General features: G+C 38.8%; 3 protein-coding genes across 7 annotated transcripts; 2 read left to right on the top strand and 1 right to left on the bottom strand.

The window, feature by feature from the left end:
• The first annotated feature begins 65 nt into the window (after window positions 1-65).
• On the top strand, window positions 66-9,500 carry LOC137717714 (calcineurin-binding protein 1). Of its 2 annotated transcripts, none has more exons than XM_068457164.2 (19): window positions 66-276; window positions 385-459; window positions 821-940; window positions 1,034-1,074; window positions 1,290-1,501; window positions 1,635-3,505; window positions 3,699-3,899; window positions 4,004-4,666; window positions 4,844-5,079; window positions 5,203-5,413; window positions 5,510-5,665; window positions 5,996-6,153; window positions 6,256-6,448; window positions 6,567-6,946; window positions 7,140-7,320; window positions 7,477-7,706; window positions 7,859-8,519; window positions 8,797-8,875; window positions 9,044-9,500. In XM_068457164.2, exons 1-19 carry the CDS (start codon window positions 274-276, stop codon window positions 9,274-9,276), a joined length of 5,904 nt encoding a protein of 1,967 aa, XP_068313265.2. In that variant the 5' UTR covers window positions 66-273; the 3' UTR covers window positions 9,277-9,500. The 2 variants fall into 2 exon arrangements, with proteins under 2 accessions (XP_068313265.2, XP_068313266.2); XM_068457165.2 differs by having other exon boundaries at window positions 6,089-6,153.
• Window positions 9,501-11,192: 1,692 nt separating this feature from the next.
• Window positions 11,193-13,259, top strand: LOC137717888 (glutamyl-tRNA(Gln) amidotransferase subunit C). Of its 3 annotated transcripts, none has more exons than XM_068457389.2 (6): window positions 11,193-11,517; window positions 11,608-11,648; window positions 11,745-11,800; window positions 12,047-12,098; window positions 12,198-12,288; window positions 12,519-13,259. In XM_068457389.2, the coding sequence occupies exons 1-5, from the start codon at window positions 11,311-11,313 to the stop codon at window positions 12,271-12,273; spliced, it is 432 nt and encodes a 143-aa protein (XP_068313490.2). In that variant the 5' UTR covers window positions 11,193-11,310; the 3' UTR covers window positions 12,274-12,288; window positions 12,519-13,259. The 3 variants fall into 3 exon arrangements, with proteins under 3 accessions (XP_068313490.2, XP_088554312.1, XP_068313489.2); XM_088698186.1 differs by having other exon boundaries at window positions 12,582-13,259; XM_068457388.2 differs by lacking the exon at window positions 12,519-13,259 and having other exon boundaries at window positions 12,198-12,489.
• Window positions 13,260-14,670: 1,411 nt separating this feature from the next.
• Window positions 14,671-24,487, bottom strand: LOC137717737 (uncharacterized). Of its 2 annotated transcripts, none has more exons than XM_068457198.2 (22): window positions 23,447-24,487; window positions 21,877-21,992; window positions 21,058-21,266; window positions 20,699-20,818; window positions 20,351-20,479; window positions 20,150-20,275; window positions 19,755-19,810; window positions 19,511-19,610; window positions 19,303-19,420; window positions 19,010-19,219; window positions 18,565-18,901; window positions 18,361-18,454; window positions 18,054-18,162; window positions 17,610-17,881; window positions 17,379-17,506; window positions 16,964-17,198; window positions 16,612-16,800; window positions 16,229-16,515; window positions 15,924-16,125; window positions 15,598-15,840; window positions 15,375-15,457; window positions 14,671-15,260 (listed from the first exon to the last, which is right to left on the bottom strand). In XM_068457198.2, exons 1-22 carry the CDS (start codon window positions 24,283-24,285, stop codon window positions 15,113-15,115), a joined length of 4,350 nt encoding a protein of 1,449 aa, XP_068313299.2. In that variant the 5' UTR covers window positions 24,286-24,487; the 3' UTR covers window positions 14,671-15,112. The 2 variants fall into 2 exon arrangements, with proteins under 2 accessions (XP_068313299.2, XP_088554725.1); XM_088698599.1 differs by having other exon boundaries at window positions 16,964-17,213; window positions 23,447-24,464.
• Between the last annotated feature and the right edge of the window lie 1,255 nt (window positions 24,488-25,742).

The raw sequence follows: 25,742 nt of genomic DNA on the forward strand, positions 1-25,742 counted from the left end.
TACGAGTTAACAAAACAAAAAACAAAAAAGTTTCTTATTACTTCATAAAACCGCTAAAACGACGCACTCCGGTTGCCGTTAATCGTCTTCCTGCCGAAATCTCCCTCGCTCAATAACAATAACAGCTACTCAGCCAGCTCTGATCGAATTATATGTTTGGGGTTAATTTTGCAGAGCGAAAACCCTAATCCCCTTTTCAGTAGATAGAATTAGTATTAGCTGAACAGAGTCCCTCTCTGCAAATACTCCATTGCTGCATTCGAATTTTCGACTATGGTGAGTAATTCGAACGCTTCTTTCATTCGATCGAGTTTATTTTATTTAATTTAGTATTTTTCGATTTTGTTTTTGGTGTTCGGGTTCTGAATGTCTATGCTTTTTCAGTTCTCGATTGCAGCTATCAATGATACGGAGTCCAAAGGCAAATGGGAACCTTTAGCTCCCACCAAAGAAGCTCAGGCATGCCCCTCTCTCTCTCTCTACTTTTTCTGTTACAGTTCAGCTATTTTTGGGTTGAATTAGCTCAATGAGTTGGGATTTTCTGGGATAGTATATTAATTTCGAGCACTTTTAGCAGAAGTCAATTTATTGAGGACAAAGGAGAGAAATTTGAATTCTGTGTAGCATTAATATTTGGGAAGTTTATTGTACTTCTTATCATTGTTTCAATAAACTGAGTGAGCCGGAAAATGTGAGTTGGATGCGGGTTTTCTGTATGGTAGCCCGATTCAGAAGCGTTTAGATTTTCTCAGCTGAAGATGTTTTCTTTTTCTGATCTGTGATTAGATAGAGTTCATACTGTTTAGTTTGGTCATGGCAGGAATTCCATCTTTCACAAACATATCATGAAGGGCTTCACAAATTGCAAGTCAAGGAATACAAAAAGGCTGCCGAGCTGTTAGAATCGGTCCTAAAAGATCCTCTTATAGAAAATGTGCAGGTGAGCGTAGGACCTTCAGCAGACATTCTTTAGATGGCAGTCTTGTTGTTTGTCTATGAATAGGTAGTTATTCTTGTTTCTATTGCCATGCAGGTGGATGGTAGTGTTAGTGATTGCCATCTGTTGCAACTCAGGTTTGGATTTCTGCACTACTCCATAATATACTTTGTGCAATTCTTGGAGTTGGTGTACAATTTTCTAATTCACATAGATCTCGTGTAGAATTTTAGTTTTGTAACTTTTCTCTCACTAATATTTTTGTGAGAATAAAAAGGATAAAAAGAAAAAAAAAATGAACAAGATGTCCGTAAACATCTTTCTCCAATTATATTTTTCATGCTGACTGCAGATTTTTGGCTCTGAAGAACCTTGCCAATGTTTACCTTCAACAAGGTTCAGCATATTATGAGAACGCTTTACGATGTTATCTTCAAGCTGTAGAGATTGATACCAAAGATTCTGTTGTCTGGAACCAGCTGGGAACATTGTCATGCTCAATGGGTTCTCTCAGTATATCCCGTTGGGCATTTGAGCAAGGGCTTATATGTAGCCCTAATAATTGTGAGCAATTTATGATGTTTGAATTATTTTTCTCTAAATCCATACTAAAATACATGTCCTATATTCATAATGATGGGCTCAGCACCATATCTTGACAGAGTCATATTATGTCTTCTCTGAAATTTTTCTGCAGGGAACTGTATGGAGAAATTATTGGAAGTTCTTATTGCTATTGGTGATGAGGTTGCATGCCTTTCTGTGGCTGAGTTAATTTTGAGGCATTGGCCATCACATTCTCGTGCTTTGCATGTCAAGAGAACCATTGAAGAGTCCGAGCCAGTTCCATTTGCTCCTAGAGGTATAGATAAGCTAGAACCTAAACATGTCCGTCTAAAATTCATTGACAAGAGAAAAGCTACTGATGAAAATCTAGAGGAGGGCGCTGCATCCAAGAAGCTGAAGCAGATCATAGATCTAAACCTTGCAGAAGCTTCTTGGGCTGCTCTTGTTGATGCACTCTTGGATATCTTACTCCCATTGACTGGGTGTCAGTCTGAGATGGGGGATGCAAAATCATACCGATCTGGAGATGTCAGATTAATTTTGCATTTACCTCCTAGTTCAGAGAGTACCATAGGATTTGAGGAAAGGAAGGGGTTTAACTTATCCCCAATCAGTGGAAATGCTGTATTTGGTGATTGTAACACTGAACGAACAGGTGTTGTTATAGAAAAAGCAACAAATTTTCTAGATTTCCAACCACAGGAAAGGCGGAGTACTCGTCTTGAAAGGCTTAGAAGCCGTAAACCGGGGAAAGAAGATATTGAATTTGCTAATGGTAAGGATCAGGCCAAGGCTGTACTTCAATATCTAGAACCTTTTGTTGCTGGTAGATCAGGAAGCAAAGATTCTGGTCATAGTTCTGTTTCATGTCCTGATCAAGCTAATCCATGGGATACTGAATATGGTGATGTGTCCAGATTTATTAAAAAAACATCAAATAACTATGGTGCTTTCCATGTGGCTCATTTGCTTTTAGAGGAAGCTGCGAGTAGAGGTCTTTTGTATCAGGATGCATTTGTTAAGTTCTTGGAGTTGGAAAGAATTACAAGGAATTGGGGGAAGGATAGGAGCCCTGAATGTTGTCTTTTTCTTGCTGAACTTTATTATGATCTTGGGTCGTTGTCTTCCGATGTTTCCAGGCTATCTGAATTCATGTCTGAGGCATCTTATCATCTTTGTAAAATTATCGAATCAGTAGCCGTGGAAGATGAATGTATTTTTGGGCTTAAGAGATTCTTTGGTACTGATGGAATATCCGTGAACACCTCTGTTTGCCAGGATGTATCATCAGTTGGTTCTTTAACAAGTAACAGTTCCTTCTGGGTTCGTTTTTTCTGGTTAAGTGGACGGTTGTCTGTTTTGGATGGCAACAAGGAAAAAGCCCACCAAGAATTCTGTATCTCATTGTCTCTTTTGGAAAAGAAGGAAAATACGAATGATTCCCAATGTGTGATCCGCCTCCCATATTGCAAGGTTGTGAAAGAATTAACCATTTATAGAATTCTCCATGAAATTAACATTTTAAAGGTTGATTTCTTGATGGAGAAGACTTTGGGTGAGATGATTGAGAAAGAAATGTACATGGAGTGCATGTCCTTGCTTGTTCCACTTCTATTTGCAACAAAAAATGCTCCCCCTGATGCATTACCCTTGCGCTTAGTTGATAAGGGCGGAGAGGAAATTACTTCTGTTGAACTATCAGCACTGGACATTTTAATCAAAGCATGCGAGAAGACAAAGCCTATGGATGTTGCTGTTTATTTGAATTGCCATCAGCGGAAATTGCAAATCCTTATGGCAGCAGCAGGGATTGATGAATGCCTTGATTCCTGTAAATCCTTACTATTGAAATCAGGATCAAACACTCGCTATGCTTCTGACATAGACACCAAAGAAAGTGCAAGCAAGCAGTGCTGGAATTTATTGGTTGCTGAGGAAGTGAAGGCTATTTCTCATTGTGTGTCACAAGTGAAGAACTTGATTGATCAATCCGGGGCTTCTGTAAGTCAATCAATATTCATGTATAAATAGCTTTGATACTCGATCATGCTTACCTCAAACTGTAATATTCAGTACATTTTTTCCAATTAAACAAATAATTAGGTTTTCAAAAGTGAATTAACTTTATGGATCAGTCTAGAGATTTTGTAATTTCATGTTTTGTGCAGTATGTAATTATATCTTATGCTTGCAGGACACTATTCCAATGAGCAGCATAGGTGATATGCAATGCTTGCTCTTGTCAGTAATGTACAACGTTGCAAGCATATTCCTCTCTAAGAAGTCCTCTGATCTAGCAAATACTGATCAAATTGAAAGAAGTTGCTTCATAGAAGCTTCCATCGCTTTCTGCAAGATTCAGCACCTCAACGCTATGATAAATGTTAAAACTCAAGTGAGTCTTGTGAACTCAAGTTGCTCATACAATGAACTCTTTCAGCAACATTTTTTTGTTTCATTCTCTTTACCATTTTAAAATTTTCGGATTTTGCGTCGTAGGTAGACTTAATTGTGACAATGCATGATTTACTCGCTGAGTATGGGCTTTGCTGTGCCGGGAAGGGTGGTGAAGTGGAGGAAGGAACTTTTCTTAAGTTCGCAATTAAGCATCTGTTGGCCTTGGATATGAAGTTTAAATCTAACATTAACTCGTCAAACCAGGAAACAACTCAATCTAGTGAGCAGCTTTGCCTAAATTGTCCTGCCAAAATGTCTCTCAAGGAATCAAAATCAGATATTGATTTGGAAATGGTGCACACTGGAATGGATGATACAAGTGCTGTAGGAAGGGATGCTTCTGATGGGATACCTTCCAAAAGCACTTCACTTGACAATGCCGTAGATAAAGACAGCATGGAATTGGAAAGTGGAAAGCAACATGTAGATGGATCAGGTGGCAAGTTCAACAGATCCGAAGAAAGTGATCAATTAAATGAAGCTGGAGATGAGCTCATTGAAGATGAAAGGGAGGAACTTGAGTTAAAAATTGATTATGCATTGGATCAGTGTTTCTTCTGCTTGTATGGTCTAAATATTAGATCTGATTCATCCTATGAAGATGAGTTAGTTGTGCACAAAAATACTAGCCCCGGTGATTACCAGACAAAGGAACAGTGTGCTGATGTTTTTCAGTACATACTCCCTTATGCAAAGGCTTCTTCTGTGAGCTCCTCCCTTCTCTCTCCTTTTTTTTTATTCCATGTATATCCGTACATTGCATGTGCCTATCCTCATCATTACAATTTATCACAAGGGTTCTAATGACAAGGCCTTGGAGCACCCACAGCTATTTAGTTTCCCCAACCTTTATTTGGCTACTTGTATACATGTATGTTGCAGAGGACAGGATTAGTTAAAGTTCGACGAGTACTCAGAGCCATACGCAAACATTTTCCACAACCACCAGAAGATGTTTTAGCTGGAAATGCAATAGATAAGTTCTTAGATGATCCTCAATTGTGTGAAGATAAGCTCTCAGAAGAGGCTGGGTCTGATGGTTTTCTTGAAACCGTAACAAAGATTATACTCCCTGATGCGAGAAACCTTAAACAACAGAAGACATCACCAGTTGGGAGGTATACATAAATAGATTTCCTAATTTGTACTTGAAAATAATTGTTCTCTCTGTTGAGGGTTAATTCATAAATTTCATAATTCTTAGAAGTGATCTTTCTAGTTGTATTATTGAATAATTGCAGCTTGGAGCCGTATCTGGATGTCTATTGCAACTTGTATTATTTCCTTGCCCTGTCTGAGGAAATGAATGCTACTGATAAATGGCCTGGCTTTGTGCTTACGAAGGAAGGGGAAGAATTTGTACAACATAATGCAAAGCTCTTCAAATATGATTTACTTTACAATCCTCTACGTTTTGAAAGTTGGCAGAGACTCGGAAATATCTATGATGAGGTAGTGTTTGTTGTTTATCATTCTGATATGTGAATTCTGTAGAAACCAAAAGATTTTGGTGTGGGAAGTTTCATTTTATAATGATCATTTTTACAGGAAGTAGACTTGTTGCTAAATGATGGCAGTAAGCACATCAATGTGGCAGGATGGAGGAAGAATGCTACTTTACCGCAAAGAGTTGAGACAAGTCGAAGGAGGAGCAGACGGTGTCTATTAATGAGTTTGGCCTTGGCAAAGACACCAGTTCAGCAGGTAAGACCCCTTTCTTTCCTATATATTATTGTACTGGTGGGCAGTGGGGTCTTGTCTTTTCTCTTTCTTGGTCATGTTGGCCATACAGGTCCTTTGGGATTTTCCTTTTTTTTTTTTTCAATTTGCAGAATATAAAACCAAATAAAAAGTCTAAAATTGTTTTGATGGGGGCCATCTTGTGCTGGATCATGAATAGATTTTTTATATCTTAGCATGCCAATAAGGCAAACAAGAAAAAAAACAGCTAGTCCTTTTTGCTTGATTTTGGATATTAGAATACCCTTGGGATGTGTTTGATAAATGTAATGATTTTCTCATGTTGTGGCTCAGTCTGAGATACACGAGTTATTGGCATTGGTGTACTATGATAGCCTTCAAAGTGTGGTGCCATTTTATGATCAGCGAACTGTTCTACCTGTGAAGGATGCAGCATGGACGATGTTTTGTGAGAACTCAATGAGACATTTTAAAAAAGCTTTTGCTCATAAGTATGCCCTCTTTACTACATGGTTTCATTTTTCCAGACAAAAACTAACCACCGCATGTGCCATAGTCAAATGGTAATCTGTCTCTGCTTTCTTCTGTTTCAGGCAAGATTGGTCACATGCTTACTATATCGGAAAGCTTTGTGAAAAGCTCAAATTCTCTTATGAGACATCGTTGTCATATTATGACAAAGCTATTGCTCTAAATCCATCAGCTGTTGATCCAGTCTACAGGATGCATGCTTCACGCTTGAAGATACTATGTGCATGCGGAGAACAAAATCTAGACGCTTTAAAGGTTTTTTTCTTCTTAGAGATGTCTGCTCGACTGATTTCATTGAAATAATTTGTGTACTTGGAGACTTTTTATATCCTACTATTGTATATGTTTTGAAATTAATCTTTGGCCCTTTCAGGTTCTTTCAACATATGCCTTTAGTCAATCAAGAAAGGATTCTATCATGACAATTTTAGGTAACATGGATTCTGAAAATTCATATTCTCCTAAGGATAAAAGCACACAAGAAAACACTGGGGAGAAGAATGAAGATTTACTCAAATTAGAGGTGTGGAACATGCTTTACAGTGACTGCCTTTCTGCCCTTGAAACTTGTGTTGAAGGGGAGCTTAAACATTTTCATAAAGCCAGATATATGCTTGCTCAAGGTCTGTTTAGAAAGGGGGAAAGTGGTGCATTGGAGAGGGCAAGGGACGATCTCTCCTTTTGCTTCAAATCATCTCGCTCATCATTTACAATAAATATGTGGGAGATTGATAGCACGGCCAAAAAAGGAAGGTACAACTTTAATTCTGTGCAACAGTTATGTTTTTCGAATGTTATAGGAAAAACCCCATTTCAATAGTTTAAAACAAAACCATTAAGGGAAAATCCTTCCAGTTCAGTTCAGTTTGTTTGTTGTCCATGTTGTTAGGTAGCTTGAAATTATAATTCACATGAAACTAATGGGATATTCTTCTCTGTTTATCAGGCGGAAAACTCCTGGTGTTTCTGGGAGTAAAAAGTCCCTTGAAGTTAACTTACCTGAAAGTTCTCGAAAATTTATTACTTGCATTCGGAAATATCTGTTGTTCTATTTGGAACTGTTGGAGAAGACTGGAGACATCTGTACTCTTGAACGTGCTTATATATCTCTTCGAGCTGATAAGAGGGTAATAATTTAACCTCTAGTACATTAGTAGTTCAAATATATATGTCATAATTACTGCTAAAACAACATTGCCTCATCAAGCTGATCTTATTCTGTTTCTGATGTATTTTTTTTCTCTATTAATTTAAATGGGATCTGACTTGATTCGAAAATTCAGTTTTCACTATGCATTGAAGATCTTGTTCCAGTTGCACTAGGGAGGTACGTTAAGGCCCTGATTTCATCCATACGTCAAGCTAAGACTGTTGGCTCTGGTGCTACAAGTAATTCCGAGCACATACTGGAGAAAGTGTTTTGTTTGTTCATGGAGCAGGGGAACTTATGGCCAGAAATATGTGCTTTGCCTGAGATTAAAGTCACAGAGACGTCGGAAAGCAGTTTATATGGGTAAGTTGAATCTCAACTGCTTTCTAAGCCTCGATCCTCAAAGTCTAATTAAACTTGAGTGATTAACTTCAGGGTCCTGATCTATTTATGTTATTATTTTAAACAAGATGGTTCTCCTTCCAGATTCTAATGATCTCCTCGTACTTCTGCAGATTTCTCCATGAACATATAACAACATTGGAGAAAAATGGCAAGCTGGACACCCTTGAAGCCATAAATGAGAAGATACGGAAGAGGTTTAAGAATCCAAAATTGTCAAACAGTAACTGTGCAAAAGTTTGTAGGCATGCTTCCATTGCTTGGTGTCGATCTCTTATACTGAGCTTGGCACAGATCACTCCCACACAGTCTGAAATCACCAGTGAGATTCAGGTCCTTAAGCCATCAGATATGCTGGAAAATAGCCAGCTGCTTTGTGTTGATCTACAAACAGATGAATTATGGAGTTCAGCATTTGAGGACCCAGCCCATTTCAGAAGTCTCGAAGAAAAACGGAATCCTATTTTCTCTAAAAGAAAGAATTTGATGGTTAAGAAAGCTTCAGATGAGAATGTGGAGGTCGCCAGCTCTCTGCTTCGATCTTCTTATAATTTTTATCGTGAGAGCTCCTGTGTGATGCCCTCATCTGGTGTCAACTTGTATTTGGTTCTGTCTTGGTTAGCAAAGGATACACAATTGAGATCGACCATGGATGGCGCTGAAATCCTTGACCTTAGCATTCCAAGAAAGCTTCTCTTGTGGGCTTACACATTACTGCATGGCCGTTACACAAACATCTCTTTTGTTGTAAAGCATTGTGAAGAAAATGCAAAGGTATGGAAACTCAAACGCCAAAAATCTAATTTCTCTGGTAGCCAGATCTTTCTCTTTTTGGGTTTAAACTTGACTGCAGCAGTCTGAAAACATTCAGAAGAGCCCGATGACACCATAAAATGTGTTTCTCTTAGTTCTTTTATGTTAAGAAACCCGAACATAATGTCATTTAGAATATGTCCCAATAAAAGCAGAACAACTTCTATACAAGTTTGAGGTAATTAAGGAAATAAATTTGAGTAACCCGTGACAAGTTTATGGTGGTTGTGTTTTGCAGTCTAAATTGAAAAAAGGAGCTGGAACCTCATCAGTGTCCCCGAACACAAGCATACCCAACACTGGCATTATGCATACAGGTGATTCAACTTCTTTCTTCCATATTTCTTGTCGAACACAAAGTACTCGCGTTAAAAGTGTGCTTCTCAGCTGTCAGGGGTGAAAAAAGCACTGTTATCTTTAGATTGTTGGAGTTTCGTGGATGTAATATTTTCACTCACGCAACCACTGAACATTACTGGTTGCAGGTTATGCGAGAGATGGAGCCGACCATACTGGAACCAGTGACGCAGAGGCCACTCCAGTGAAAACCATAGCAGCCACCTCATTTCCCGAGGACTCCATTCAATCTGCCAATCCACCACCTTCCAGCGTACATCAAGCGGGTTTATTTACTTCTCCCTTACTGCAGCATTGCAACAGCAGCGTTACAGAGAGGAGCAATACAACAGCAGATGGAGGAGGTTCGGACATAAGTTGAATTGCAATCGGCGAATTACATGTAACTAATTGTATCAATGTTGTAGATATGTTCTCCATGTTAATCTCACTAGGCTAATGTGATACCCAACTGAAAGCAACGTAAAGGCTTTTGGAGAATTTGCAATGTACTTGTATTTTCAAATCCCCAAAAGGCCAAAACCTACAAATTCAAACCCCAGAACTCATGCCTAAATAGTAAGTTGTCTAATTTTATACCCAAAAGGTCAAAATTGCAAAATCTTATACTCCTAAGGCTATCTCCAACCTAAGGAAAATTCCAAATTTAGCTTCGTATTTTTCACTATTCATCTATATGTACGAGGTTTGGTAGTTGTTTCCTCCAACGGTAAGGGACTTATAATTTCCACCCCCAACTTTATAACTCTTTAAACTTTTGTATTTCGTTGATTTTTTTTATTTTTTATTTTTTGCTAATAATTTTGGAATTAGTTTTTGTATAATCTATCTTATTTTATTTTTACGAACAATTTGATGTAAAAAAATTCACATTCTGAACAAAAAAAAAATGTTGATAAATTGAAGTTTTTTTTATGGATTAATGAACAAATGACGTGTATTTATAGAGTTTTGAAGGAATTTTGGTGCCGGATATGATTTAGATTAATTAATAATAATATTTTGATCGGTGAATTAAAATTTGAGCTGTTGGATTTAAAAATAATGTAACTGGGCGCGCCACACTAGACCAAAACCCAAAAGGCGCGACAGCCATTAGATGGCAACGGTACGCCAACCTGGGCCGTAGAAACTGTGTTGCTAGTGCACTCGCCCACAACCAATACCTCCCCGCAATCAGCTGACTCACTCAGGCCTAAATGGGGTTGTCTTCACGTGGGCTGACATGCTGTTGTTGGTCTCACGTGGGTCTCTTAGCCCACTTACAACCTTATCCACTTGGGGTGGGAAGGAACCCCAAATTCTCACCCCTAGATCCAAAATCCCTAAATTCTCACCCCCAAAATACAACCTTGGAGAAGTTTTGGACTCAAATTTAGGAATTTTTTTGTTTCCCACCCCACCACCACCCCCAATTGGAGATGGCCTAATGGCCTAAATCCACACCTCAAATCCAAAAGTGCCAACTCTAAACTCCAAATTATTAAGGTGCATTGCTTCCATTCGAATGCACTAAGATGCATTAAGGTGTGTGTTTATATAAGGAAAATGAGAGTCATTCATGTTCCACATAAACCCAGTGTTTACCTATTCAATGGGAATGAAAAGTGTTGGGGATTCAATCTGAAATCAGGAATCACATTCATGACATTCAAGGAATTGAATTCCGAAGACAGGAGGTCCGATTGATAAAGGTGGAATAAGAATAAAAAAATTTATACCCAAACTACACTCACATTTTTTTTCTTTTCCTTTCAATTTCTTGTCTCTTTTCTTCATCTTCTTTTTCACTTCCTTTTTCAACCACCTTTATTTCATTCTATCAACTCTATCTTTTTAGAGTAACGTTGCATTTATTATATCAGCATTTGTACCATAAAGATATTGCCCACTAGCACATGTGTATCTTATATTTATTAGAAAGATAATATAAATGATTATACAAATATATAGTAAGAATAGCATTTTTTATCTTTTTATTCAACATACTTGTTTTTTTTTTCCTTACGTGGCATAATCTTGTGTTTTGGATCAACTTGTAAATGTATTTTTTTTAAACAAACGATAGTATCTACACTAAGAGGGTTGGAGATTAGGCTAAGCCTTACAATGCGCTTGCCATAATAATATGGTTCAACTGCATTTTTAACGAGAATCGAACCTACGATCTTCCTCTATGAATAAGAATATTTCTTAACCATAGTAATAAGTAACAACTTGTAAATGTTTTGAACGGCGGTGGATGAAGGGATGAGGGCGCAGGAGGGGGAGAGAGAGAAAGTATGCGCACCCAAGCGCTATTTTGTCAATTCATCAAACAGTAATAGGATGAGCCAAGCTCAGTTGCCAGTCGAGAGAGAAACCAGCGACTTTGAGGATACTACTACGAAGGAAAATGGGAAGCAGAGCTTTGCTTCTACTGAAGGGATTATCTTGTTCCTCGCTACCCAAGAAGCTGCTTTTCCCAAAAGTCCTTCCTCCTCGTAACATCAATTGGGTTCGAACAAATTGCTCGACACCCAAAAGCAGCGGCCTTCCTTTGGAGCCTCCGGACTTGCCACGCTTGGCCGAGACTGCTCGAATTACTCTGACCCCTCATGAGGTAAGGTATCAAACCCTTAATACTTTGCTTTGATTATTTCCATTCTTTTTGTTCAAATTTTAAATTTTAATTTAATTTCACTCTTATCAGGTAGAAGAATTTGCTCCCAAAATTGGGCAAGTCATAGATTGGTAAAAAGCTTCGTCTTTTTCTCTTTTAATCGATAGAAAATGTTGAAAGTTTGGAAGTATTTTTATGCATTTTTGTAATTGACATAATTTTTGCAGGTTTGGACAGCTTCAAGCTGTTGATCTTGAAACTGTGGAGCCCTCAATCAGAGCAGGTAATTGCTTCATAATTCACATTGTTGTTTTCGATTTGTGTTTTTTTGGGAAAATAAATTAATGAGACTCTAATCAAACCGCATTGCTTCAGCTGCAACGCTGTGCTCATAGTTTATTAATCTAAGGCAGGAGGTTGAGTTTTTGATATTTTCTTTGTTTTGATCAGTTGGATAACCAGAAGATGTATGGATAAAAGTCTTGCTGTATTTTCGCCTTGCGTTTGATTCTGTTTGTGGCAATTGCAGATACTGAAGGCGATAGTTTCCGTGAAGATATTCCTGAAACGTTTGAGAACAGGTGCGATGGTTGTTTCAGTATATTCATGTGTTCCAATTTGGGGTTCACATTTGTTTTCTTTGACAAAGCTATTGAAACTTGTTTTGTGGGGTTCAACAGGGAGGCCATGATTGCTGCCGTTCCAAACTATGAGGAGCCGTATATTAAAGTTCCCAAAGTCTTGAGCAAGGAGTAGCACTATTGCTATTAGGTAGTTTTTGCATTCTCTCTTAGAATCTCAAGGGATTTAGATGAAACCTATCGATTCAAACGTTTTGTTTATGTTTTCTGATTTTAGAAGTGTCCTTGTTCAGTCTTTTGTTTCAGTATCTGTTTTTTTCACATCAAAGATGTGAACTTGTGCTTTCCAACATTTCTCAAAAAGTGATCATGTTCTTCTGTGGTGTAAAAACGAGCTGGTTTTATCTTGTGTTGATTTAGGAAAGAGTTCGCTTCGCTTTGATCAGTCTCAGATCTTGTTTTTCGATGATGGTTGGTTATTAGGAATTTGAAGGTAGTTTTAGCTTGAGGACATATCAGGGAAGAAGCCTTTCGCCTTGAACTTTTCGTAATTTCAGGGAGTATGTGCTCAACCATCGTTTGCTGCTTACTAAGCGTTAGAGGATGCATTTTTAGACTTGAAAGATGAGATACCATCCAAGCATTTGCTTGTGGACACCGAGACAAGCAAGGAATTGAATTTCAAAGTAATGTTCAAAAGTATCCTTAACCACGACTGGTGCAGAACACCTCAGTAGGTCGAAGGTGGAAGACTGGTTGGGTTTACATGTTATGTGAAGCAGGAAGAGTCATTGATCACTTTTCAAGCTGATACATTGTTCTTGAATCTCGTTTGTGCGTGTGGAGCGCGGAAAGGCAACTGAACTTGGGAAGAGATTCAAGAACAGTATGCACCCGGTGATGGCTCCCGTGTACTGGACCTAGTCTAAGCCAATACTTTTGAGTTTTATTCAGTGATGAATTTTGATGCTATCTTCATTGCTTTGTTCATCACCGCACCTCAGAAACCATATGGTGTCTGTAAGGTTAGGTAACAAAGATGAATGTTAGGGTGTTCATGTCAAGGCAAAACTGAGCGAGCCGTATTATTATCTTGTTTTCTTCTATTGTTAGAGGACCTCAACTGAAATACAGGATCCACAACTTTTAATGTCCTTCAAATTATACGTGTTAGCTGAGCCCCGCCGGAGTAAGATGGGTTTAAAAATCCGGTAACCCATCCGGTCAGGCGGCTTGGTGTGGCTCGGCGGCTTTTAGTTGCAGCGCGTGCTAGGGTTTGAAAATCTCTCTTTTTCTTCTCTTATTCACACGTTCAATTCAACACAAATATGATGTAACGATAACTATTGCAAACGATAATTCAAGCCAAATTTAAATTTTGAAAACCGTGAAATTAGAGTTCATGCCTCATGGTGAATGTTTCATGCAATCAAGGTCTAGAAAGTATCAAAACTTGAATCCATGTTTTGAATTGGGTGATGAATATTGCGAACGAATTTGTAGAAGTTCATCCTCTAATGCCAGATTTTCATCTTAAATTTGTTGTATCTTGTCCAACATAAAGATTGAAAGGAGCAAATTGAATTAATAGCAAGTAGATAAATTCAATAAAAGATTCAAGTTTCAAATTCTCTTTATCTCCAAATAATAGTAAAAATTAAAATTAAAATTAAAATAAAAAAAAAAGAAAAAAAAAGAGAGATGGTAAAACTCCAAAATAATTCTTCTTTAACTTAGCATTAACTACCCTGAAGTTTATGGGTTTTCAACATTTGACAAATGAAGTTTTTTTTCATCCCAGAGTGGTACCTGAAGTCGTAATTTTAGGACACCTTCATACATCATTTAAAGATGTTAAATCAACCGTTAACTGGTGACGTGACATCCACATGTACAATGAATGAGTACCATGTGTCAATATGGGCCCACGTAAATATTAAAAAAAAAACTTGGGTTATTTCCTACCTCCCCGACCCTCCCTCCCTTCTCTCCTTTGCACCCTCACTCCTCTGATCCCTCCCTCTCCCTCCCCCGTCAGAACCCATGGGACGACACTAATGTCGAAGGATTAAAGCAGCAAGAACTGGAAGAGCAACCATGGCTACAGATCTGCATTTCTAGCAGCGCACGACGTCCTCGTGGTTGCCCAGTAGCTCATCAATTTCTCCGACGGTCAAGCCCAACAACCCTTCCGCCTTCCAAGGGCGTCAAGTTGGGGTTTTTGCTTTGAGGTTTTTTAATTTTAAATTGAATTGATATGAGGAAAGAGAAGGGAGGGGAGGTGAAGAGGGTGGAGGATAGGGAGGAAGTGGGTCGGGGAGGTGGAGGAGGGACCATGGGAGTGAGGGAGTGATGATGCAAAGGCAAGAAGGGAGAAAGGGTCGATTTTATAATTTTTTAATATTCATGTGGATCCATATTAACACGTGACGCCTATTCATTGTCCACGTGAACATCACGTCACCAGTTATCAACTGATTTAACAGCAACCTTAACGGATGTATGAAAGTGTTCCAAAATTATGACTTCAGGTATCACTCTAGAATGACAAAAAACTTAAATGTATCAAATGTTGAAAACCAATAAACTTTAGGGTAATAAATTGAGATTAACCCTAACTATTATTATTAAAATGGACCAAGTCAGTCCTGATTACACTTAAAAAGTTAGGGCTGAGGACCAATTAGCCTAGAAAGAGTGACCAATTACTATTTACAAATAAACTTGCTTCCCATTATTCATAACTCAAAAGTGGTTACATAAATCAATCCCTCTCCCTCTCTCTCTCTCCCCCTTCTCTCTCTTGTATTTCTTTCTTTTTACTTTCACGAGTGTTCATATTTCAGCACTCTTTTCTTCTCATTTTTTCTAACCTATGCCCTGTCAAATTGTCAATCACTCACCTACTGCCTACTGGCTACTGGCAACTGCCGAAATATAACGCGCAACAGAAACGTATCACGATAAGAGAACCGAAACAACTTGTTAATATCTTCTTGTTAAATACGATCACATCACGAATGCCAGAAGAGCTCAAAATCATTGCTGTACAACGAACGGTCTTGAATCTCCAGATTCGCAACGTGCCAATTGATCAGCTGGGATTGAAAAACTTTACAAAGCAGCAGACCAGCGGGAAAAATCCACCATTCACTTTCGTCCCTACACCCACCAGCCAGACAAACGAACACAACCGGTTAGTTGAGTATTGCGTCGAATATAACTTACCATCTCACATCTCAACTAATGAAGTTTTCAGCAGAGAGATCCCCTCACATGTTACTCCAGGGTTGAAACGCATGTTTTTTACTTGATGATTGAGTCAAATAATGAACATAACCGCAACCAAAAGCAACCGCCTGGAAAAAGAACACAAGACCAACAAATGATACAAATTAGTGAACCCGTACACGAGTAACCAGTCAACAAGCTTTACAGAGCCAAAGATGCTACTGGGAGAAGGAAGACTTGAAGTGGAGCGCCAAAAATAGAAACTTACAACATTAAACAAGGATGTAAGGTTCCACAAAGCATATAGACGTGCAAGCCCAGCAGAACGTCTAGGTCCATGACTGAATAGAGCATTGATACCAGCAGGAAACGGGAGAAGTATGCCAAGGGGTAAAATAAATAGAACCAGAAAGACGTCCACCAATGAAATCGAATACAGCTGGAGTAATGTAAGCAAAACTAAGCTCAAATCTCCTAAAAGAAGCATTGAAATGACTAAACCAACGAGATCCTGCAGTTCATAGAAATATATGTTTAGAAATCAGAGATCCCAAGTCCCCAGCTGAGACAAATTAATATAAGCACAAGAGATACCTGGTGTCCAACAGGTTTAGTATTATGAAGTATAAAAGAGAGAAGATAAAACATGTCTCTCTGTTCTTTAAGCGTTTGTAAGTTGTTAGCATCTATAATCCCTCCGTATTCTCTTTTTGGCCTCATAAAATTTTCACTTCTGAGAGACTGGTTTAGGAGCGATTCTCTCAAATGACCAGATGAATCTTCTCTGTAGTTTGCACTGAAAGTCAAGGGAAAGACAAAGTCAGACTCAAGGAAGGGGTCTAAATGAAAAGGACTAAATAGGTGTACTATTTCTAAACACAAACGTTAGAAGCCATTACCGTGATTCTTCAGTTCGTATGGCTCCATCAATGCTCCTAACAGAGGCAGGTTCACTGTCTTCTTCAAGAACATCCACCACGAGCCCATAATGACAATAACCACAAGATGTAGCCTGAAACCAGGCAAGATCAACACGTACACCATACATCTTCAAAGCAGGATTGGCATAATGTTCTAGCCACTGAAGGACAGGCTGAAGTGTAACTCTTAGCCGCCCACGGCAAACTAAGCGTAACTGTGCATTCAAACCAGCAACCATACGGTACCATGCGGTAGGCGGGACTGACTGCACAGTAAAAAGCATTGAGATTAATATTCTTTAGAAGCTAGAGCATCAAAATATCAGAGCTGGGTTTGGATTCGTCAGCATCAATCAACAAACCTGACTCATGAGGCTTGTAAGAATGTTATCACTGTGAAGTGAGAAAGGGGCCATGTAACTTCCATCACCTCCAAAAGGTAATGAAATAGGAAATCTTTGATGTAAACGAGGGGGAAGATCAGTTCTCTTTTCATCACCACCAAGAAAGAAGTCCATATATGCTAGCATTAAATCAGAAGTTGCAGCTACCTGACGGTATTACAGAAAAAGGTTACAGGATGGAAAACCAAGTCCACATAGTGCATGTAAATTAGTTTGAAGCACCCTACTATCATATGAATTGAATTAATCACAGGCAATGTATACATTTAATTCACGACCCTCAGTGCTGAACTTAGAATGAATTTCAAACCTTAATCCCTTCATATAAAGCACGCGAACGGCAAGACCGTAAGCAGGCATGATCATACTCCGATCGAACAAATTCACGCAGATGTTGCAATTTCAATCTTCGGCGCCACTGCTGCCATGACCATGCAAGGGGGTATGCAAGAACAGAAAGAATGATGTACATTGCTCCCTCCCACCATTGATAAGTGGCTATGGAATTAATCTCATCGACAAATGTATTGAATGGCCCCTCATATCTGCCAGAAGGAATGCTATATTTCAAACTATGATCTTTTAGATTTGTTGTAAGTTATAAGTTATAACGCAGACTAAGATCGATAATTAATATGAAGAAAGTCACCATAACTTTAAAGTCCTTAAAATTCCAAGTGGGATATTGAAATGAAAATATAAATGATATATAAAAGTCAACTCACACAATCTCTTTTATTTGTTCTGGAGGTGTGTGGGGCAAATGCCAAGGATCACCAAAAGTATTAGGACCCATAAAGTACATCCGGTGCACATGGCTCTGTGACTCCTCAGCCCTGTTTGTTTCTAAAACCTACAATATGAATACCACCTATTAATCTCAAAAGTGGGGGAAGAGAGAGAGATATATAGGGAGATAGAGGGAGATAGAGAGGTTCTATTATACAAGAACAAACCTCATTCAATGACTCTAGGAAAGGGAAAGAGTGGTCTATTTGTGAGCCATGTTGAGTGGGAGCAGGGCCTGGTAATTCATCAACCCCAACCAATTTCATACGCGCAACACTGAGTACCAAAGCCAACAAGATGAGGAGCCCGATCAGAAGAAGACCGAATAGCCAAGGCCCACCAAATGTGTAAATCAGTTCTTCAAGGGCTGTAAAACAGTTTGGCATGTGATATCTGTCTGAAATGCATTTGTAAGGACAAGGAATCTCAGCAACACCTCCTGATAAGAGAACAAGAAATGGTTTCATGTTTAGATACCAGAAGTGACTTAATATGGTACAGGAGACTAAACACAACAAACAACAAGTCAAAGGATGCAATACCACTAAAAACTCAAAGGCAGTAGGCCTGGCTCCTAATAAAGCAATAAATTACTAACGTTAGAGAAGTACCTCGGACAGAAATATAAATCGCACGAGCGGGAAGCTGAGTAGCAGGACAATGATGACAAAGTGCCATATCAGACCCAATAGCATTCTTATAAGTGCCAGCTGGACATGCCTGAGAATAAAAAATAAAAAAAATAAAAAAAAACAGAAAAGTTCAAGTAGCAATTATTAACATTCAAAGTTTTTCTTATAGACTTACAATGAGTGCATGTTCATGAGTGAGAGAGAGAGAGAGAGATCTTAGAAGTTAGAAAATAACTAGACGATTGCACATAGGAATACAAAGTATGTCCAAACAATGAATATGTACCTCACAAAAGGTCCCATAGAGACCTTTTGGGCAATCTGTACCCGTTAATGTTCCATTTTCTCCAGCACCACCCTGGTCTCCACCCACCCCTCCCCTGCAATATAGTTATAAACCAATAAATTATTTGTGCTTTTCCCTTTTTTTTCTCGGAAAATTAATCATAATAGTCCTTAAGTACATATAAGCAAATTAGACTACACAAACCCTGCAAGGATGCTTCCGTCCACACTTGCAATGGGCTGATACACATCTCCAGTGGGAATATCCGACCAATGAAAATGAATCCTTCCACCACCGCCTCCACCACTGCCGATGGAACTACCATATCCCCCAACACTTGAAAGAATGGCAGTCTCACCAAGAGCTAGTGTTCGCAAGAACAGAAGTATAGTTCCACCAGACCCACCCCCAGGCCCTCCAGTTGTGTTATCAACAAGGGCAAAATTTTCCTCCACAGCAGTCCCTTCAAAACTTTCACCATCAGCTGTCATCGCACCTTCAACAGACAAACTTGACAAGGGATGTTCTGAAGAACCCATTACTGTTTGGAAAATACAATGTATTAGAATGGGAAAAAGAATTGGAAATGGAAACTGTTAACTTTTAAGTCAATTAAAGTGTAAAATATACAAGTCAAAAATAAGCTTACTGATAATACCACCGCCAGCAGTTAAGCCAGCTGAAGGGTCATATCCACTTCCACTACCAAGTTCACAAGGCAACTTTGCATTCCCATATGAGATTCCACCCTCAACACAACTGCCATTATAACATGCCACCCCACCTTTACCTCCATGCCCGCCACCACTACCAATTCCATTTTTTAAAATGTTGCCACTGCCAATACCACCAGTACAACCTGCATGCATAAGCAGTAAAGCTTTGCTTAATGTATTCTGGGGTTGGAATTTGGATAGGAAGGTGGGATCCCAAAAATCTTACCCATTCCTGATGTACTTATTTCTCCAGAAGAATGGATAGCAATGGTCCTTGCCCGGTGAAAATTAACAACAGATCCTTTTATGAGGCCTTCAATAATGATATCCTCAACTCGACATACCTGACAAAGAAAAGTAACAGGACTGTAAAACTTGAATACAAAAATTTACTTTTTAGAGCCCCATTACTGCATCACTCAAATGATACGCACCTGAAGAGTAAAGGACAGGGATGAGTTCACATTGCAATCTTCAGGTGGATGAAGTAGCTCATAGGGGCAATGTTTGTTTTCACAATAAAGCTTTGGTGTTCTGTGGAAAATGAAAATCGAAAAATCTAGTTAACTAAAGGACCACACAAATCCCCCATTTATTTATTTTAGAGAGAAAAGAGAGGGGGGGGGGGGTGGGAAGGGGGGATAAGATTCAACAGCAATAACCCAAGGTCAAACGTACACAGAATCAGATGTGGCATTCTCTAAAGGACCACGCAAAACAGATCCCGGTCCAACCTTGATAAAGAAAAAAGAAGTCATAAATAATGACGAATTAGAGGAAAATGGGATTTGTTAGCATCATACAGCACATAAATCATCCAAGATAGCTTATCAAATCCCAGGATATATTTCAATTCAAAATGTCATGGTTAGAAATTTTAAACAACCAATTGATCAAAAACGAACGCAGTCCATTTCTACAGAAACAGTACGAGAAGAACAAGCACAATCCATAGGCTCTCGCATGACCAAAATTGCTAATAAATTTTCAGAATGAACGAATAAACAGTTAATGACATGCGTGTAAACAGAAGATTAGACATTGAGGCTATGACATCAAAGAAAACCACTCACATGAATACTGTAGAATAGCGATAAAACCAGACGCTGTGCTTGAATCCAATCTCCAGGTCCTGATAAGTTCAATAAACCTTGTCCATGAACTCCCAGATTTGCATTAGAGTGTATCACAGATGATCCCTATTATAAACAAAGATTACTTGTCATAAATGAAGACAAACTCTACATAATGCAAAGAGATAGTAAGCAACTTACCCTGAGAACCACCAAGTTGCTAGACTCGAGTAAGGATGTCTCAACAGCTTCTTCCCCTCCACCATCAATGAGCATCTTGGAATTCCACATCAAGAACATTTTTACGGTCATGCGTAAGGCCCCATACACCTGAAATTAGAAAAGGAGGGGAGGAAAGGCAACAAGTTCAAAAATTGGAATACCATAACATCATATCAAGTTCAAGATCAAAAGAAAAAAATAAATAAATGGCTTCGTACAATGTGAAATTTAATTATCTGAAGGAATTGAAACAAAAAATTGTCAACCAGATTGCATCTTAATATAATAAGGAACTGCATACAATGAAATCCAAAATTTGCCACTTACTTTGATTACAGAGTCGCTCATCAACAATTCTTCAGCCAATAACTCAAACTCTGATGAAGCATAATGTTGAAGTCCAAAGCTTAACACCCCATCACTCAAAAGGCTTATCTGTCCTTGCACCTATACAATGCATAAACAATGGATGACTGAATCTTTTTCTCAAATTTTAAATTCTTTATGGAAATGATACCCGTATTCTCTTTTCAAACTAGACCAAAATCTATATGAAAGTAAGACAAGGGATATAGAAAACACCTTTTATCCAACAAGAAAGTGTTTTTATATAAACCATACGAAAAGCTAAAAATTTACAGAGAATGAAGAAACACTATAGGTTACACATTTTGAGTTCCACAAACCTGGACACGACTCCAAAGTAATGGGACAGTCGCCCTCGCCTTATTTTGAATATAAACATTTGTCCAAAGAGGCTGATAAGGAAACTCCATAAGAAGTGATTCTGTATCTGTTGACCTGTTATGATTGCTAACAATAAGGCTTCGAGGAACTGCATCATATAAAGTCCCAGCCCCGCCTGCATTTTCTGGACAAGCATAGCTATTTCCTCCTGATAATGAGATAATTAATGTCACATCCCCTCGTTCCACATCAAGAAGTAATTACCACCAAAACAATTTTTCGAACTCCTCCAAGAGGGCTTTCATAAAAGCTGACACATTTCAATTTTCAGAATTGCATAACTTAAATATATAAAAATAGGAAAGTGTTGTTGGCACTCCAAAAATCTCATTCTACACTCCTCACAAATGTATTTTTCTTTCTAAATATAGAGAGTTTGGAGTGTAGAATGAGAATTTTGGAGTGCTAATAACAATTCCGTAAAAATAAATAATAATTTATCTTCTGATAGATGACATTTTAAGAATAAAAGCTAAACTGAATTGAGTTACTTGAAGAGAATCAGTCTTTAACAAGTAAAGTAAACAACAAGATCAGTGGAACGATCGTGAACACTAAAATTACTTTTCGAAGAAATTTAATATTGAAATCAGAACAGCAGATTACGAAACAAGAGAAACTAGTGAGAGAATATTATAAAATGCTAAAAAACAGGTCAAGAAAATCTCAAACATTGAATTGAACATAAGATTTGTCCAGAATTTTTATAAGAAATCACAATACAATTAGCCATGTCAGGCAAACACATGGTGTCTCACCATGCACAAAAATTTTGGGGTCATCGTGCCTGCTATAGACATCAACTGACACTCTTCCACCACCACCACCAGCGTAACCATCACCACCACAAGCACTTATCCTGCCACTACCAGTCCTGCACTTCATAGCAACAAAATTCTTTAGAAGGCATAAAGGTCACCCTGCATAAGATTCACATCCTGTTGATACAACTTGATGCAGATGTAAAGCACAATCGTACCAACAGTCACATGGACTTGGGAAATGAGAACAATGAGATGAAGCATAGTGGCATAAGAATCACATTTGAATAATAAGTAAAATGACCATGTTTTGATGCACAACTACAGAGTTACCACAGACCCCAGTTGTTACCTTTATAGCATTTTTGTCACCAGTGTAGAAACAACAATGAAAACACAGATTCAAACATAAAATCAAAATTTAAGATCAAACATCATTCGTTCACTTTACTTATCCACAAAAACTTGGATGTAAACTAAACAAGAGTTTTTAGAACACATCTCAAGACTCAAAAGTACAGCCAATTGTGACTGAAACAGAGCACAAATATCATCTCTGACATTCTATAAGAAAAATCTGGGTGAACACAACATAGAACTGTAAAATTTTATTCCAATTGATCAAAATTTATGTCATGTCAGTTCTTTCAGTGTTCCATTCTATTTGACTTGCCTCAACAACTTAAAACTCAACCAAACAAAGGGTTATAATCCAGGGAAGTCTCTGAGAATTCGAGGTCATGTGCGAAAATCTTAAATGGGGCCCTCCTTAATATAATCTTTTAGGAAAATACTAATATTTTTTAACATACTAATTTTTGTCTTGGACATTGTACAAGGAAAATGATAATAAACACACACCCTTTTTAACCTCTCAGACACCTATTTTTAATCTTGTCTGTTGTTTTTGTGTGATTTATTCAATTCGATGGCCAAAAATAAAAGTATCTGGGAAGCTTAAAATGGTGTGTGAAAATCAGTTGCCAATAAACAAATCTATTATTACAACTAACACAAACTTTAAAACTAAAACTCATAATCAATTAAGAATCACTCAAGTCAAATTCATAACATAAAACACCTAAATTTACTATGTCCATTCAATTAACAATCGTATTATAATATACATTAAATGCCTTACATGAATCAAATTGTTAGCTCTTCACTCCAAGTAAATGAACGATCTCATGTATTTGGGGATTTACTTAAGAGCAGTATTATGAGTTATGGACTTATGAGAGAGAAATAATCCAATATTATTTTCCCTATTAGGCTATTATATATTTATATACTATTGAAGAAATCATATTATATATATATATATGGGGGGTGCAGATACATCTGTGATGGAAACATTTCAGTTCCCTAGCATTTCTGTTAACTGAACAAATAAACTCAAACTCGCCATCTAACCGACAGTAAATTTATATCTACTTTCTCCTACATATCATCAACATATGCATCAAAAACACAAAAAAAGATCATTTAACAGAAAAAACCACTACAGAACATCTAATTATTAATTAAATTAAGAAAAAAAAATAGGAGAATTGATAATGAACATTACATTCTATGAGCCTTAATGTAGATACTGCCACCAGATCCACCGCCACCTCTATTCCCTCCGCCACCACCTTCAGCCAAAACACTTCCCTCCACAACCAGCAATTCCTTCACTTGGAGCCTCACCCTCCCTCCCCCTAAACCTCCATAATCCACCTCCTTACTCGTCGACCCGCCTCGGCTCCCAAAACTAGCCGGCCTCTGCAGCGTCGACCACGAGTATGCATCCCCTCCCCACACGTCCTCCGGAAGCTTCGTCTTGTCCACCAAACAACACGCCCCCCGCCCTCCGTGTCCTCCACCCGCCCCATCTATCCCCTGCGGAGTTCCACTCGTCTGCGGCGGCGGCTTCCCAGCCAAAGCCGTCGTGTTCAGCGCCGAGCCGTTGAGGAAGCTCGCATTGCACGCCGTGAGCTCAAAAGCCCCGGCCAAAAGCGACGCGTTGCTGCCTAAGCTAAAGTTACCACTAATGTTAATAATTATCGCGCAGCCATGAATCGCGCAGCCGAATCTCACCCCGGGCAGGATATAAAAGTTGCCCTTCCCTGTTATGTACACGTCGGCGGTGAGGTTCAAATCGGAGACTATCTGACACGTGGCGTCCAGAGAGCCGACGCCGCCGAGGTCATCGGTGCAAGAGACCGACGGCGGGAGCGGCGGAGGAGGTGGCGGAGCCGGCGGCGAGTAGTCTTGGTGGAAGAGATAGGAATCGGAATCGGAGGAATCGGTAAACGAAAAGTCCTCATCTTCGGACGCGAGGAGGAGGTGGCTAGGGTTTGCGGTTAGGGCAACAAGGGCGGAGAGGAATGCGAGGAGGAGAGTGGGAGTGCGGAAGCGAGCCATTCACTGGTGGCAAGAGTCATTACTCATCAGATTGAATTGGGAATTTGTTGAGGCAAATTGGAATTAGGGATTTTCGAATACTATCAAAACGCACAAATCAGGGTGCGAAGTTTTGCGTTTTGGTGTGTGAATTGTCCAGAAGAAATCCGACTGGCAACCCTAGAAATCGCTTCTGCAACAATGACGGAGAGAGAGGGGACACAGAAACTTCATCGAGTTTTGGGAAGGTTGAGGAGGTTAAAGGAAATCATCGCCTGCATCAGGTTCCACGTAAACCTTACTCGTGCAACGCAACTATTGGCTATTGTGTACGAGTATTGTGGGACCGTCCTACCAGGATTGGTGAACCGGGTTAGAGTTTCGTAGGATTGAGCGTAGGTTATCGCACAGTCAGATGGATCTCACGCTTCTATAGAGAGCGTTTCCGACACTCTGCGAGATAACGGGTACAGATGATGAAGAAGCGGGAAAACGACGACGTTTACTGTTTGTTGGCGCGTGGCGGAGGCAGGAAATTTGACAGCAAAAAAGTAACGGCTACTTCCCCGCGGGTGAGCTAATTACGTGACCGATGGATGAAGTTCTGCCAGCGAGGCAGCTCCCACGAAGTTTGACTTAATTCATCAACGGGAATCGGGGAATGGATTGGTCTGTGACATCTGTGAGGTGAGAGGAGGGTGACATGGTCGTTTTCTTAACAGAATGGGTTAGGTTGCTTTCTGGAGGATTAAAAGTAGGACACGTGTCCAAATTGGGGTGAAAGCGATTAAAGAAGCTTACTCACTCGCACAAACTTAAGGGCGTGTTTGGTTGCGGGGTTTTGCGTGGTTGGTTTGGTTGGGAGGTTTGGGATATTTTTTAACTAATTTATTTCCTTTTTTAATTACTTGGTTTTTGGATTACTAGGTTCTGAGAGTGTGCGAAAAAAGTTTGGAAAACCTCTGATTTGTTGACGAATGATTGGATTAATCAATAAAGTAGCGTGTTTGGTGGTTTGTCAGTTGATTTTTTTGGGGTAACGTCTCCTCACCGCCATAAATAGTAAGGGACTGGGATCCTCTTCGGATCCTCTTCGTAGGGATCCAAAGATCAATCAATTGTGTTCGTTTATCGTATATTATGTAGTTAGAAATTATTTTAAAATTTAAATTGAATATAAATAGTACCTAACGAAAACTGACAGTATAATGTACAATAAATGAACATGATTAATTGATCATCTGAATTCCCACAAAAAGTATCATATTTCAATAGTCAGATAGTGAAGTTTGAAGTCCATAGATTGTCGACTCCATACACTCATTTTACATTTTACATATTCTTTGTTATTTTATGTTATTTTGATTTTCTTTAATGTTTTTTATTCAATACTAGGAGGGATATGTGGAAATAAAAAAAAAAGAGCATGTGGATAACACACTTCTTATCGCAAACGCAAATTAAGATAGTGTTTTCGT

Source organism: Pyrus communis, chromosome 8, assembly GCF_041283825.1.
Source record: "Pyrus communis isolate YQ-2024b chromosome 8, ASM4128382v1, whole genome shotgun sequence".
Taxonomy (NCBI): Eukaryota; Viridiplantae; Streptophyta; class Magnoliopsida; order Rosales; family Rosaceae; genus Pyrus; species Pyrus communis.